Source organism: Ranitomeya imitator, chromosome 1 (assembly GCF_032444005.1).
Source record: "Ranitomeya imitator isolate aRanImi1 chromosome 1, aRanImi1.pri, whole genome shotgun sequence".
Classification (NCBI taxonomy): Eukaryota; Metazoa; Chordata; class Amphibia; order Anura; family Dendrobatidae; genus Ranitomeya; species Ranitomeya imitator.
The window spans coordinates 315,921,812-315,937,995 of NC_091282.1; the positions used below are offsets into that span (position 1 = coordinate 315,921,812).

General features: G+C 41.0%; 1 protein-coding gene across 1 annotated transcript in view; it reads left to right on the forward strand.

Annotated features, from left to right (window-relative positions):
* Positions 1 to 16,184, forward strand: part of TTC28 (tetratricopeptide repeat domain 28) — a 667,947-nt gene that overhangs the window by 464,685 nt on the left and 187,078 nt on the right. Inside the window, exon 12 of the mRNA XM_069758682.1 lies at positions 16,025 to 16,165. Coding sequence (XP_069614783.1) covers positions 16,025 to 16,165 — 141 coding nt within the window. The remainder of the gene's footprint in view (positions 1 to 16,024; positions 16,166 to 16,184) is intronic.

A 16,184-nucleotide genomic window follows, 5' to 3' on the forward strand; every position in this document is an offset into this window, starting at 1 on the left:
GTGGTGTTTCTTTGCTGACCCTTGGCAGTCGATCTCTGGTATTGATGATATTTAGTTTATCTAAGATCTTCTATTTCAGATTAGCTACAGTGCTCTCAGAGGTGTATCTAGCCTTTCCTGCACCTGGGGCAAAGGATCATTTTGGCGCCCACCCATAATGTCTAGATTTGTGCCCCCATAATGTCCTGATTTGTGCCCCCATAATGTCCAGATTTCTGCCCCGTAATGTCCAGATTTCTGCCCCGTAATGTCCTGATTTGTGCCCCCATAATGTCCAGATTTGTGCCCCTATAATGTCCTGATTTGTGCCCGTATAATGTCCAGATTTGTGCCCCCATAATGTCCAGATTTCAGCCCCCATAATGTCCAGATTTGTACCCCCATAATGTCCAGATTTGTGCCCCCATACTTTCCTGATTTGTGCCCCCATAATGTCCTGATTTCTGACTGCCCCATCCCCCCCATATCATATGTTCATCAGATTTCATCCAGCCCCCTGGCTTTGCTTCAGTCCTCACAAGTGACACAACACACAATTTACTACCGCACCAACGCACCAAATAATTAGAAAGATAGGGTAAGGTGCGTTCGCAGCGCGGGGTCCACCGTGCAGAGATAGAACCTGCTGCTAAGTAATGATGGACTATATGGTGGTACAATATGGATTCACACACGGGTTAACTTCACCCAGTATGAAGATAGCGAACCCTGTTACGTCACTGGACCGCGGAACCGCACAAAGAGCGCAAGCAAGGAACCACAGAACTCTACCCTTAGACTCGGGATTAGAGTACAACTAAACCTCTTGCGCTAGACAGCGCAACTGGGGTGTCAGCATAACTGAAATAATAATTTAAATGCACGGGAGGGCGTGCGTTGCCGCTCTGGCGGACGCCACTAACCACCCAGGTTTAGACAAGGAAAGCGCTTTGAAAGCGCACGACACCACACTGGCGGTCACAGCAATTTGACTCTGTTTTGTGTGTCACGTGCTGATAACAAGTCGGGTGCTAGATAGCAATCATCCACCTTACATGAGCAGTCATACACAAGGGAGGGGATAATTAATGAGCGACTTTCACACGTCAACACACACACATTTACAAGTGTACACTAGCACATGGCCGAGCGGCCATGTGAACCTTTTATAGTGGCAGTGCTACAAGACCTTCCAGATGGTCCAATAGGAGCCGCAACAGGACCTGAGCATATGACCCCCGACATCAAATGGGAGGTCGTCACGTGGGTATGCTCAGTAAGGGAAAAGTAGGACTTAGTCCCAGAAAGACCTGCTCACTGCTGAACATTGCTGGCTACAAGGACAGAGCCTGGAAGGGCAGTAGTAACAGTCATCCAGTATCAGCCTGAGCCAGACACTGGGACCGGTGTCTCTGCTGAGCAGGCTCCACTGCAGCTGGAGGAAAATGGGAGACCGCAGCAGACATGGTTCGAGATTCCCCCTGTGCAGAGGCGGGAACTCGACACACACACACACATATATATATATATATATATATATATATAATAAAGAACTCCTGCTGCCATTGATATGGTCCAGAACTTGTATGACAATGTTTTATACAGTTCAGAATCCAAACCTTTAAAACCGCCTTGTAAACTGTCCTTTGTCAGTTGTTAAGAAGGAACTGACATTCATTTTAAAGGTTCCTATATATATTAGATAAGAGTCAGCTAAAGCTGTTGATTTTGAAAAGACTGCTCATCTATCAAACATTTACATCTCCTACAATAGAGGAAAAAAAGGACCGAACATATTGAATTCCAACATGCCCAATATTTCCTTCCTTCAAGAGATAAGCTGCTCCCACCTGATATGATATATGCAGATTATTCCTCTATTTTAATCTGCAAACTCATGCCTGAGCGTGCATGTCTAGGGGGAGTCTGGAGGAAAAGCTGGAGGCCAAATAAGCAACAATGCTCAGCTCTATCGTAGCACTTTAGCCTCGCAGTTACCTGGAGGTCTGTTTGTATTGTCTTTTTTTACTTATACTAGATGGCGGGCACAACTTTTGTATGGTCATAGAACCATAAGGTTGCTGCATGCAACATTATTATTGGTATTCTGGTAAATGGATTCCTTGTGTTATTGCTTCATAATATAAACATAATACTTCTCTGTATTCCACTCTGTACATACAGTCCATGTAGGAGGACTGGACTTTAGATTGGTGTTTTTACTGATCAGTGGGGGTTTCAGTACCCGGTCCCCCACCCATCAGAAACACTAGGCAATGCCTGTAATATACTGTATAATTTTGTTTTACAAAATTTCAGAACCTCTATTGAACCTGTAGTATATCGAAGGCTAGGTTCACACAACATTTGTGCGTCTTGTTGTTTTTTTCAGTTTGTTTCCTTTCAATTATGATTCATCAGGACACAAATCAAGGGTCTTTTTTATGTCCCGATGGCTACTATTTTTGTACAACAGGGATAAATGCCAACAGGATATAACACAGTATACATGTATTGGGATCCTGATTATTTATGAGAACCTGTCATGTGAAAAAATGCTATTAACCTGCAGATATGGGGTTAATCTGCAGTTTCATAATGTTCTCAATCTGCTCAGTGCAAGCACTTTGAGCACTGCTACTGGGAGGAAATGAACTTTGTTCCTCCCGGCAGCATTTGGGTTTCACTCATGGGGGTGGCGCTACTGCGGGTTCAGTAACCACTGTGTATAGGGAGCAGCGGCCGTAGCGGCGCCTGACTGACTGACAGCAGCTCAGCATTAAGGTCAGTCACTGCTGCGGACCGGTTAAAGCTGCCGCTCTCAGAGTGATGACTGAGACCGCATTGGTGTTGCCCCGTGACTGAAACCCGAACACTACCGGGAGGAACAAAGTTAATTTCTTCCTGGAAGCGCTGCTTTAACTGCTGACACCAGGCAAGCTATTAACCTGCAAATTAACCCCATATCTGCGGTTTTTCATGTGACAGGTTCCTTTTACGGTACCTTCTACTAAATACCTCCCAACAGGGTGCATAAACGTGGTGTGAACCTTTCTTAAAACTTTTGACTATTACACATCTTGGATGAAGGTTACCTCTACAAATCTTCATAGGAATATGTCGAGTAACTATTTTTTTTTCAAGTAGATTTTTTAGAAAAACATCTGTCTCCCTGTGAAATGAGTTACTTGTGTGACTTTAGGAGGTACTTTCCTTTGAATATGAATAAAACATTGTATATTTCATTATACAATGTTAGGCACAAACCCATTTCTGCCATACGAGACTGACACTTTGATGCAAGTAGCGCAGGATGCCGATCCTCGTATTTATTTGCATATTTAATCATGTAAATATGATATAAAATGGAAATATATTTCCTTGGATAAGAAGATTTTTGCTTTGGCCTTAGGAATGTGTGAATATTTATTTCAGAATTAGGAGAAGCATATGAGTTAGAGATGCTTAAGTCTCTTATCTGCCGCCCCATTCTCCTCCATAGTTTCTCTATATAAACATAAGCTTTTCCGGTTCAGCAGTCCAAATCTGAACCTCACCAGGGCACATTGGAGGCTGTTGTGGAAATTTTGCAGATGCCAAAGAACAAGACTTCCCAAAGTCACTTTGACTCCAAATAGCAGGGATACATTGTGAGATCCGCAGCTGTGTGATTGATGCTCGCAAATAATTTACATGCTTTCAATTCGCAAACCAGGCACTGGCCCGCTTGCTTGTTTCACAGACAGAAGAGAAAATGATTGCATTAATTGTAGACCTCCAGTTGTCATGATAAATGTAAGGGAATAGATGTGAAAGCGCATTTCCGACGCCTTGTCTGGAACCGTTCCGATTTTTTATGTAAGACCGCGTTAGAGCGGCTTGCACTCACATTTCTTTTTTTATATGCAAATTTCATTTTTATTGATTTTGACCATTTAGAAATAACACGATTAAAGATTGAACCCTCCACCAGTCAGTCTGTCCGCCCGCCCGCCAGTGAGCAGTAATAATGCCGTCTGATGGCTAACATATGTCTGTTGCGTGCTCCTACTAAACTATGCCTTCTTATCTTTTGGCAGAGATAAATTATATTTTAATGATGTGTCATTTTGATGCAGTTAATCTTCATGCTCAGCTGTGGCTGGCGATGCTCCACTGACCCTTTCTTTGTTTTGCCGAGTCTGTATATTAATTAAACATCGCCATTCTTTTTGGATTTCACTTGTAACAACTGACCTGTAATCAAATTGTTTGTGTGCCTGCTTTTAGCGCCACGGTTTAGCAGATGACACGGTTTCATCTCAATTTACTTGAGGTCCCAGAAGAAATTTTCATGTTCTGCTAGTGCAATCATATAGGGGAAGTGAAGTTATACGATAAGTGTACATGATAGCGGTGTACATTTTATCTTATACAGCAAGTGTATATGACTGCAGTGCTGTGTGAACTTACAAAGCAAGTGGGGGGCGCGGGTCATGACTATCAAAATGATGCGTTTCCCATCTTTAGGCTGAACAGGCGTAGGAACATAGTAATAGGTCAGATTACATTTTTCTGTTTCAGTCTATTTGGAAAGTGGTGACTTATGATCAGAAACAATTACTTACAAGATTTATTTGAAGGTTGAAGATTTTTGTAGGAAGTGGTAGAAATGTTCATTTTTATAGGTAATCAGGTGGAAACGCCATCTAACAGAACTCTGCAAGATTCATTTGACCTTTTGATTTATATTTCGAGCTGTCTTACATTGGGAATTCAGTTTCTTAGCAGTAGCTGTTCATGGCCACGGCTGGGGAGAACAGTGGGTTATTATGCTGTACAGCGAGAGCAACAATCTTTTTTTACAGCTCCAAATGCTTTGCCTATGAGTTCTGTATGGTTTGTCAGAAATAAATATTGTATTTAATTTCTTTTTTTTAGTTTTATTTGGAATTATAAAAGAGATACTGGCTACATATATTTTCTTACACTAGTACTACACAATCACCAAGGGTGTATAAAAAATGCACAGGAGACACCATAACATAGATTGGATTGGGTCTCCACTCCACCATGACTGCCTTTAGCAGCAAGTTCAGAAAATGAAAAAGCTTTTCATTATTTTGACCTCTGTATTGCACCAAGATATTACATATAGTGGTGTTACAGTACAAAGTGCACACAGTATTGTCACAATAGTGTGATAATGCGCACAGCAAAGTTACAGAAAACATTGGTGTCACAGAGAAGGCATAGTGCACAAAGTGGTGTCACATTGTAGGGACTTTACACTTAAGGCCCCTTCACATTAAGCGACGCTGCAGTGATACCGACAACGATCCGGATCGCTGCAGCGTCGCTGTTTGGTCGCTGGAGAGCTGTCACACAGACCGCTCTCCAGCGACCAACGATGCCGGTAACCAGGGTAAACATCGGGTAACTAAGCGCAGGGCCGCGCTTAGTAACCCGATGTTTACCCTGGTTACCATCCTAAAAGTAAAAAAAAACAAACACTAGATACTTACCTACCGCTGTCTGTCCTCCAGCGCTGCGCTCTGCTTCTCTGCTCTCCTCCTGTACTGGCTGGGAGCCGGAAAGCAGAGCGGTGACGTCACCGCTCTGCTTTCCGGCTGACCGACGCTCACAGCCAGTACAGGAGGAGAGCAGAGCACAGCGCTGGAGGACAGACAGCGTTAGGTAAGTATCTAGTGTTTGTTTTTTTTTACTTTTAGCATGGTAACCAGGGTAAACATCGGGTTACTAAGCGCGGCCCTGCGCTTAGTTACCCCATGTTTACCCTGGTTACCAGTGAAGACATCGCTGGATCGGTGTCACACACGCCGATCCAACGATGTCAGCAGGAGTCCAGCGACGAAATAAAGTTCTGGACTTTATTCAGCGACCAACGATCTCCCAGCAGGGGCCTGATCGTTGGTCGCTGTCACACATAACGATTTCATTAACGGTATCGTTGCTACGTCACAAATAGCAACGATATCGTTAACAATATCGTTATGTGTGAAGGTACCTTAAGTGATTTTTAAATTTTTTAACGGCCTTTGGCTCGACCTTGAGCCTTGGCGACTTGATAGATGAACGATCTGTAGGAAGATCGATCACGTACAAGCCTATATAGGTCCACCAGGTCTTCTCTGCCGTTATCTTGATACTATCAAGCCATCGGATTGCTGCTCTTCCTCTTAGTCTTGTTCCTTCTATTCTTCTGACCTTCTCCAGTGATTGCTCTCTTTGTATGATGTGCCCAAAGTAGGCACATTGTAGCTTGGTGATCCTTTTCCTTAAATGACATGTCTGGCTTGATTTGTTCCAAAATTGATTTATTTGTTCTTCTTACCATCCACGATATTGATAAAATTCTTTCTCTGCACCACAGTTCGAAAGCGTTGATTCTTCTTCTGCCTTGTTTCTTTATTGTTCAGGTGTTCCCTCTGTAACCACATAAAAGACCAAACTATTTCCGAGGCACGTTTTTGTTGCCAGTGAAATGTTCCTTGATCTGAAGACCTTGTCTAGTGACTTCATTGTTGATTTGCCTATAGCTATTTTCCTGCTGACTTGATCTTACACCAAGGGAATTATACGCACAGTGATGGCACATGTCACATACATACCGTGCCAGAATAACCTGAAAAATGTTTAATGCACACATAAAAGGTATAATGTAGTGATGTCACAGCACAGAAATAATGCAAAAAACGTAATTCTGCAGAGAAAAGAAAAAGCAAACGTCAGAAGGATCCATGAGACCTGATAGTAAAATTTAACACCCCTCTTACTCTCATACAAAGCCAACTAAACCAGCCAATATTAATTATCTAATATCTAATTGGGCTCTCGATGTTCCACCAAAAGATAATGTTGGGAAAAAGAAGGATTTGGCAGGTTGAGTTCATACAGCCGATTCTTTTGTTTCTGTTGAAGATAAGCCTCTGCCAGAGATGTTCTCCCTTTAAAAAATATTTGAACGCTTATCAGATCTCATATGTGTGGGGCAAATCATGGGATGACAACAATCTAAGGTGTATTGGTCCCTTTAGGATGGAGTAAATCCAAATTTCCACACCTCCATAAAAGTCATCACTGTCTGAATTTTTTTTTATCTGAGTCAATGAACCCCCGGTGGGGTCAAAGAAGAGCTGCTACACCTGTTGTTTTGGGAGTTACAATCATGGCCAACATATTCCGCAGTTCTGATTGTCATTATTCTTCTTTAATCTGCTGCTCAGACTGTGGAACTAACAAACTAATTTTCCTATTTAATTTACACTGGGGTCAAATTCATAGAAAACCAATTAACCTAAAAGTATGTTATTGGGGGACACTTGGCTAGCCACACAAACACGCCAAGACACACAGTCTCCATGTAGATGTGATCTCCAGATGCCACGGGATAGGTGCTTGGTTCAAATCCATAGTATTTTTGATGAGCTCTGTATTAATTTTACTTGAAGGTTATATGAAGGAATGTACGATAACATTCTCTTCCTCATGGGTGTGTCGGTTTGACTTTTGATCGCTTTACTTGTTTCTGTTACCCACTGTTGTATTGGGGGATTTTTTATTCTTCTAAAAAAATTACTCAAAATTAGAAAACATAAAATAAGTATGGTATGCAGAGTTAAAAGCTGAATAATGATCTAGAGAAACAGATAAAATGGATTCAAAATCAGGAGCTGATATCAGAGCCTGATTCTATGTGTTACAGACAAAGTACCTTATCTCAGGCCCACTTAGTTTCAGAACACCCATCCTAGTCTTCAGAGACAAATAACGTTTACGGCAAGAATAAAACCGTCCCAGACACCCTGTAAAGACTAATAGGACAGAATGAGCGATAAGCCATAAAGTTTTTTCTGTCCTTTTGTCCATAAACAGTTTCATTTACAACATCTATATCTACTTCACCCATATCTCTTATTTTCTTGCTGGAGAAGATCAGCAGCCCCTCTGTAAGGCAATATCATCCATGTTGAAATAGTTTCAACTTCCCAAGAAACCAATCATTTGTGCAGTGATCTGAAGCTTAGCTGACAATCATGGAAGGTGTTTTTAGGTCTGGCTCTATTAAGCTACCCGGTGGATTGTCACTTACTGTCACAGAAATCGTCTCTGGAGTAGGTAGAACACATAAAACTATTGGACTACTAATCAGGCTCCATTTTATGTTCTGTTGTGAATTCTGTGGCTGAGTTCACTTCTGTGGTCACAAGTGGTATTGCAGTCTCTGGGCTTCCTCCCTCAGGTGATTTGGTGAGCTCGTTGGCTGCCTTGCTATTTAGCTCCACCTGAGTCTGTCTTCCTTGCTCCTTGTCAATGTTCCAGTGTTGGATCTGAGCTACTGCATCTTTCCTTGGGCCTGCTGCTCTGCTAGATAAGTGCTTCTAGTTTGTTTTCTGTTTTTTCTGTCCAGCTTGCTATTAACTTTTGCTGGAAGCTCTGAGAAGCAAAGGGGTGCACCGCCGTGCTGTTAGTTCGGCACGGTGGGTCTTTTTGCCCCTTTGCGTGGTTTTCGTTTTAGGGTTTTTTGTGGACTGCATAGTTCTCTTTGCTATCCTCGCTCTGTCTAGAATATCGGGCCTCACTTTTGCTGAATCTATTTCATTCCTACGTTTGTCTTTTCATCTTGCTAACAGTCATTATATGTGGGGGGCTGCCTATTCCTTTGGGGTATTTCTCTGAGGTAAGTCAGGCTTGTATTTCTATCTTCAGGCTAGTCAGCTCATCAGGCAGTGTCGAGTTGCATAGGTAGTGATAGGCGCAATCCACTGCTGCTTATAGTTGTGTGAGGATAGATCAGGTACTGCAGTCTACAGAGATTCCACGTCTCAGAGCTCGTCCTATTGTTTTTGGTTATTGCCAGATCTCTGTATGTGCGCTGATTACTGCACGCTGTGTTGCCTGATTGCCAGCCATAACAATGTTCACAATTAGTGATGTACTTTAAATGATCATTATATTGATTTATTTGATGGCCCAAGGAGAAATGCAAATCACAATTGTACTTAGTGAAGTATTCAGTGTATGCATCTGGAATACATATTCATGGCTTTTACCACAGAATCGATTCTTCAGCTAATTTTACTTTATTAAAAATGTTGTATTTGTCATCTGGGTTTTATCACCTTTGGTTGACCCATCTAGTTAAACAATTTAGGGGCATTTATTATAAATGTTGCATAAATAACACAACCCCATTCTCTTGATTGTAGGGTCCCAGAGGTCAGCCCCCCATTGATCACACATTGGTGGCCTATCCTAAATAGAGGCTAACAGTGTAGACCCAGGGAAATCCTCTTTAAGAGTATTCATTAATCTTTAACTCAAAAGTATACAACTTAGTAAAGTTGTCTCCTACTGCTTTTAGCAGGTTATTAGCAGTTTAGTATGAATAGACTACAAAGAAGAAAAAACACTTCTAAATCTCCATCCATTTCTAGTGCACTTACTTATTCTATGGATTATAGTACTCCCAACCTCTCTAAACACACAGACTGTGCGTGTTTTCTTCATGGGAACATGAGAGTAGGGGTATGTTCACACGTTATTTACATGGATTTTGGAGCTGATTCTGGGCTAAAATCCTCACTAACTGCTTGAAATACTTTTGATTTAAATGGGAAAACATGCTTCTAATATGGATGGTGCATTTTTTTTGTCTGCTTGTTTTTTTTTTTCATATCAAAAAGAAAAAAAACATTATGTCAACTGTTGAGTCATTTTTGCTCAAAATAAGATTCCAAATTTGACCAAGAAATAGCAAAAAGCAAAAAAATCACCCTACACAAAAATGTACAAAAAATTCCTAAAAAAAAAAACAAAACTATTTTTTTAATACATTTTTGGACATGGAATTTTCAGCCACAATAGTAACATAGTAACATAGTAACATAGTTAGTAAGGCCGAAAAAAGACATTTGTCCATCCAGTTCAGCCTATATTCCATCATAATAAATCCCCAGATCTACGTCCTTCTACAGAACCTAATTGTATGATACAATATTGTTCTGCTCCAGGAAGACATCCAGGCCTCTCTTGAACCCCTCGACTGAGTTCGCCATCACCACCTCTTCAGGCAAGCAATTCCAGATTCTCACTGCCCTAACAGTAAAGAATCCTCCTCTATGTTGTGAATAAATTCACAAAAAAATAAAATGTGAACATGCCCTATGGATTAGAGTATGTTCACACACTTTTGGCAGTCAGCAGCTCACCCTATAACCTATAGAGTTGGGTGTACAAGCTATCTAGTCCTTGATGGGGGGGGGGGGTGGAGTTGGGAGGACCCCAGGCGACATTATTCCTATTTGTATGTAATTTATGTATGACACTGTTATGATTCCTGGATTTCTTAACCACAGTTTTATTCACTCATGCCTGGCTCCCTTGGTTATACGTTAGTGTCCTCGTATGTGGACTCAAACAAGTGCTGATTGACAATATATGAAGTTGATCTATGTCTATTTTACATGGGGCAATAATCATAATTGCGTCAACTGTATGGGGGTGAATAACCTTTACTTTGCATTGTTCTCTTCAGCACCACCCTGTTGATTATAAGGGGATGTGCTGCCAACAAATAAAAGATGTGATTACCCCACAAACAAGCATTCCTATGAACATGTGTTTCTCCTGATCGTTGGCCCCTGTAAAAAAAAATTTATTTGATTACTTTGAATTTTATTGTGAGTAATAGATAGGGTAGACAGAAGAAGTTGTATGGTTAATCCAAGTAGTCATCTTCCACTTGAATATTTGAATTAGGCCGGGTTCACATTGCGTTAACAGCAGCCCGTTCAACACATACATTAACGGGCTGCTGTTAACGCAAGTGCCGACATTCCATCGCGCTAGCGCAGATAGAGCATCTGCTAGCTCTATCTGCGCTAGCAGTGACGGACCCAGAAACGCTGCAGCCCGCGTCTCAGGGTCCGTCACTCAATAACGGCACATCGATAGTGCACACCCATTGTGGGCATGCGCTAGTGATGCATCCGACAAAGGAATTAATGGAATTAATTAAGGAATTAAGGGCGGTGTTAACGGACTGTGTTACACCGCGTTATGCCGCGGTGTAACGTAGTCTGTCTAACGGACGCCAGCAACGCAATGTGAACCTGGCCTTACTTTTTAAATGAACTCTTTTTGATTTTCTTATGGAAACAAACCCTACAGTTCAATATTCCCAGCACCCTGAACTTCAGGGCATTTTCTACCCAAGGCCATGAATTGCCTAAATCCAGTTCCACTACTAATGTCTCCTCCTCTCCTACTATAATCTTTTTGGATGTGTCATTTCTTTTTGTAGAGTATGGATGTGACACATCCGGTATAATACCAAGCATTTATGCTTAACTGTGAAATAAAGTTTCTCCTTGTGAAGAGTGACATGTTTGGCATGTAAGCGTAAGGAGGCTTATATGCCATACAAGGCTCCTCTGGTAAATTAAATATGCAAACTGTCTATTCAGAGAGGAAGAGTACTTGAACTCTAGTGAAACCTATTGGAAGCAACAGTTCTAAAAGTCAGTATTTTAATCCCCGGAGCTTTTTTCAGTTTGCATTTTTGTTTTTCACCCCCTTCCTTCCCAGAGCCATAACTTTTTTATTTTTCTGTCAATATGGCCACATGAGGGCTTATTTTTTTGCCGGACGAGTTGTACTTTTGAACGACACCATTGGTTTTACCATGTTGTGTAAGTGCGGAGAAATTGCAAAAAAGAGTGCAATCAGACACTTGTTTTTTGTTTGGCTTTTTTGCTAGATTCATTAAATGCTAAAACTGATCTGCCATTATGAATCTACAGGTCATTACGAGTTCATAGACACCAAACATGTCTTGGTTACTTTTTATCTAAGTGGTGAAAAAAAATTCCAAACTTTGCTAATAAAAAGTTGCACAAATTTCTGAGACCCGTAGCGTCTCCATTTTTTGGGATCTCTGGTCAGATGATTGCTTATTTTTTGTGCACCAAGCTGACGTTTTTAATTATTCAATTTTTGTGCAGATACGATCTTTTGATTGCCCGTTATTGCATGTTAATGCAATGTCGCGGCAACTAAAAAAACGTAATTGTGGCGTTTTGAATTTTTTTCTCGCTACAACGAGATTATTATTATTGCTTTATAGGGTGAGAGGGGGGTGATTTGAACTTTTATTTATTTTTATTTTTTTCAGATTTTTTAAAACATTTTTTTTACTTTTGCCATGCTTCAATAGCCTTCATTGGAGGCTAGAAGCTGGCATAACCTGAGCGGCTCTGCTACATAGGAGCAATGGTCAGATCGCTCCTATGTAGCAGATTTACTGCATTGCTATGAGCGCCGACCACATCGTGGCGCTCGCCGCAATCTGGCATCAACAACCATAGAGGCTGCAGGAGACCTCTGGTTGTTATGCCAACGCACCGCTGACCCCCGATCACGTGATGGGGGTCAGCGGCGAGTGCATTTTCTGCCTGATGGTCGGAAGCACTTGTTAAATGCCGCTGTCAGAGTTTGACAGCGGCATTTAACAAGTTAATAGTGGCGGGTGGATGGTGATTCCACCCGCTGCTATTGCGGGCACATGTCAGCTGTACAAAACAGCTGACTTGTCCCGGCTTTGATGCGGGCTCACCGCCGGAGCCCGCATCAAAGCAGGGGATCTGCCATCGGACGTACTATCCCGTCCGATGGCAGAAAGGGGTTAATGAGCATTGTCATATGACTTAGGATAAAAACCAAACCAGAATCTCAATTTATAGAGAGTGTTTCGGTGTACTGCCCCTCGTAAGTCAAAGCATTAGATCTGATTTGGCTGTATAAGATGTTTAAGACTGGGATCTAAGGGGTAACGTTTCTCTTTGTGAAGAGTGACATGACTGGCATGTCAGTGTAAGGAGGCTTATACGCCATGCAATGCTCCTCTGGGAAATTGAATATGCAGATTTCCTCTTCAGAGAGGAAGAGGACACCCCAGAACACCTTGTCTGCAAATTGAGATTCTGGTTTAGATTTTATCCTAAGTTATATGGCAAGACCCCTTTAAAGGGTAAATATTGACTTTTAGGATTGCTGCTTCTAATAGATGGCACTACAGTTTAAGTCCTCTGCCTCTTTAAAGAGACAATTTGCATACCTGTGAAATAGGCATTAACCCCTTCATGACATGAGCAGTACATGTACTGCTCATATCGTGTCTCCCCCTTTGATGTGGGCTCCGGCGTTGAGCCCACATCAAAGTCGAGACATGTCAGCTGTTTTGTACAGCTGACATGTGCGCGCAATAGCGGCGGGTGAAATCGTGATTCCCCCGCCGCTATTAACCTGTTAAATGCCGCTGTCAAACGCTGACAGTGGCATTTAACCGTCGCGCGGCCGGAAAAGAAGCGCATCGCCAACCCCCGTCACATGATCGGGGGTCGGCGATGCGTCAGGATGGTAACCATAGAGGTCCTTGAGACCTCTATGGTTACTGATGCCGGCCTGCTGTGAGCGCCCCCCTGTGGTCGGTGCTCATAGCACACCTGCAATTCAGCTACATAGCAGCGATCTGATGTTCGCTGCTATGTAGCAGAGCCGATCGAGTGGTGCCAGCTTCTAGCCTCCCATGGAGGCTATTGAGGCATGGCAAAAGTAAAAAAAAAATATTTTTAAAAATATGAAAAAAAAATAAAAAAATATGAAAGTTTAAATAACCCCCATTTCGCCCCATGCAAAATATAATAAAAAAAAAAAAATCAAACCTACACATATTTGGTATCGCCGCGTTCAGAATCACCCGATCTATCAGCAAAAGAAAGCATTAACTTGATCGCTAAACAGTGTAGCGAGAAAAAAATTTGAAACACCAGAATTACGTTTTTTTTGGTCGCCGCGACATTGCATTCAAATGCAATTACGGGCGATCAAAAGAACATATCTGCACAAATGTGGTATCATTAAAAACGTCAGCTCGGCACGCAAAAAACAAGCCCTCACATGGCCATATTGACGGAAAAATAAAAAAGTTACAGCTCTGGGAAGGAGGGGAGCGAAAAACGAAAACACAAAAATGAAAAAGGGCCGCGGCATGAAGGGGCCCTCCATGGCTTGACGTTCATACATGGTTATAGTACATTGCTCAGTGTATCACTAGTAAAATTTATAATGCATCTGCATGGAGAAATTTTTTTTTTTGTTTGCATGCATAATTTAGTACACTTCATACATTTTTAACAATTTATGAGATCGCAAGGAAGCACTGGGATTAAGAAATAGAAGCAAACACTGCGAAACATGTCGCACATACAGCTTGTCTATATTCTCAGGTTTATATCCGCAGAGATGACCTATGCAGTAATTACATTATCATGTTGCACTATGAAATGCATTAGCAGCCCATATCATCAATCTGTACATTGCTGAATATGAAAAATGTTCTAAAGTCTCAGCTCTTTACATTTGTAACATCTCATTCTAGTATTAAATGGAAATATATTTTGGAAGATATAAAAAGCGTAACATTGATACAGTATCCATTACACCCACATAACATTGGGGAAGTTCTACTCACCTAAATGATCATCTACGCTGAGGCTCATTTATGATTACTAAATTGTTCAGAACTCAGCATAGAAGATCATTCAAGGTAAGATAAGGGCCATAGACCTGCAATTAGAAAGTCTGCAATTTATTCCACAGCAGGCCAAGAATGTGTTGGAAAACATAGAGGCTGCAGAATGTATTGTGATCCATATAGGGTGCAGAATGTATTGTAATCTATAGAGCCTACAGAATATATTGTGGTACATAGAGGCTACATAATGTATTGTGATACATTTAGGCTACAAAATGTATTGTGGTATATGTTGGCTACAGAATGTATTGTGATATATTAAGCCTATAAAACCTATTGTGATACCTAGAGGCTACATAATGTATTGTGATCCATTTAGGCTGTAGAATGTATTGTGAAACCTAGTAACTGCTGAATGTATTGTGACACATAAAGGGTACAGAAAGTATTTTGATACATTAAGGCTACAAAATGCATTGTGGTATATGTTGGGTCCAGAATGTATTGTGATATATTAAGCCTATAAAACGTATTGTGATACCCAGAGACTACATAATGTATTATGATACATAGAGGCTACATAATGTATTGTGATCTATTTAGGCTGCAGAATGTATTGTGAAACCTAGTAACTACTGAATGTATTGTGATGCATAGAGGGTACAGAATGTATTGTGATACATTTAGGCTACAAAATGTATTGTGGTATATGTTGGCTACAGAATGTATTGTGATATATTAAGCCTATAAAACGTATTGTGATACCTAGAGACTACAGAATGTATTATGATACCTAGAGGCTACATAATGTGTTGTGATCCATTTAGGCTGCAGAATGTATTGTGAAACCTAGTAGCTACTGAATGTATAGAGGGTACAGAATGTATTGTAATACAGAGACTACTGAGTGTATTATAATACACAGAGGCTACAGAAAGTACAGTGATACATGAAGGCTATACATAAGCTAAATACTCCAGAAGTTTTATTGAAACCCTGTATCATTAAAAAAAAAATGCATTTAATGAACATATTTTATATTCACAAATTATAATAGTAATTGAGGTCAAATTTTACTAAACTTGGCATGGACTACGATCAGTGGTGAAGGCCAGGGATCACTGTGTTCTGGCTGGTGAGGACCCAGTAGAAAACCACTGAGCGGACAAGTAGTAATGAATGTTCAAGGACTAGAGTAAATAACAAGTATCCTGTAACTTTTCATCCTATTAACCATTTAATTTCTATACTCCAATTGAACCAAATAAAACAATATGTTCTGCAAATAGTTCAGATTTTCAGTATTTTCATATTTTGCTATGATCTTATGGTATGAAATGCTCTGCTTACTCAGTTGTAGACTGTTTATTGGATGCTCTATCACTTTTAATATCCTTCAGACTTTACTGCTTAGAATGATATAATTTCCTATCAGCATGTCTTTAAAGGAAAGCAAATTAAATTCTGTCAAGCATGTTTAAGATGTAACATTGTCTGTTTCATCTCTAGGACTTGTGCAAGCAGTGAGACCGAGAGCGAGGCAGGAGATTATATGGACCAGCAATATGATGAGCTTAACAACAAAATGAATTCTGTAACTGACCCAACTGGATTCCTAAGGATGGTTAGCAGAAACAACACTTTCAACAGGTAGGGGGTGCTGCAGGTG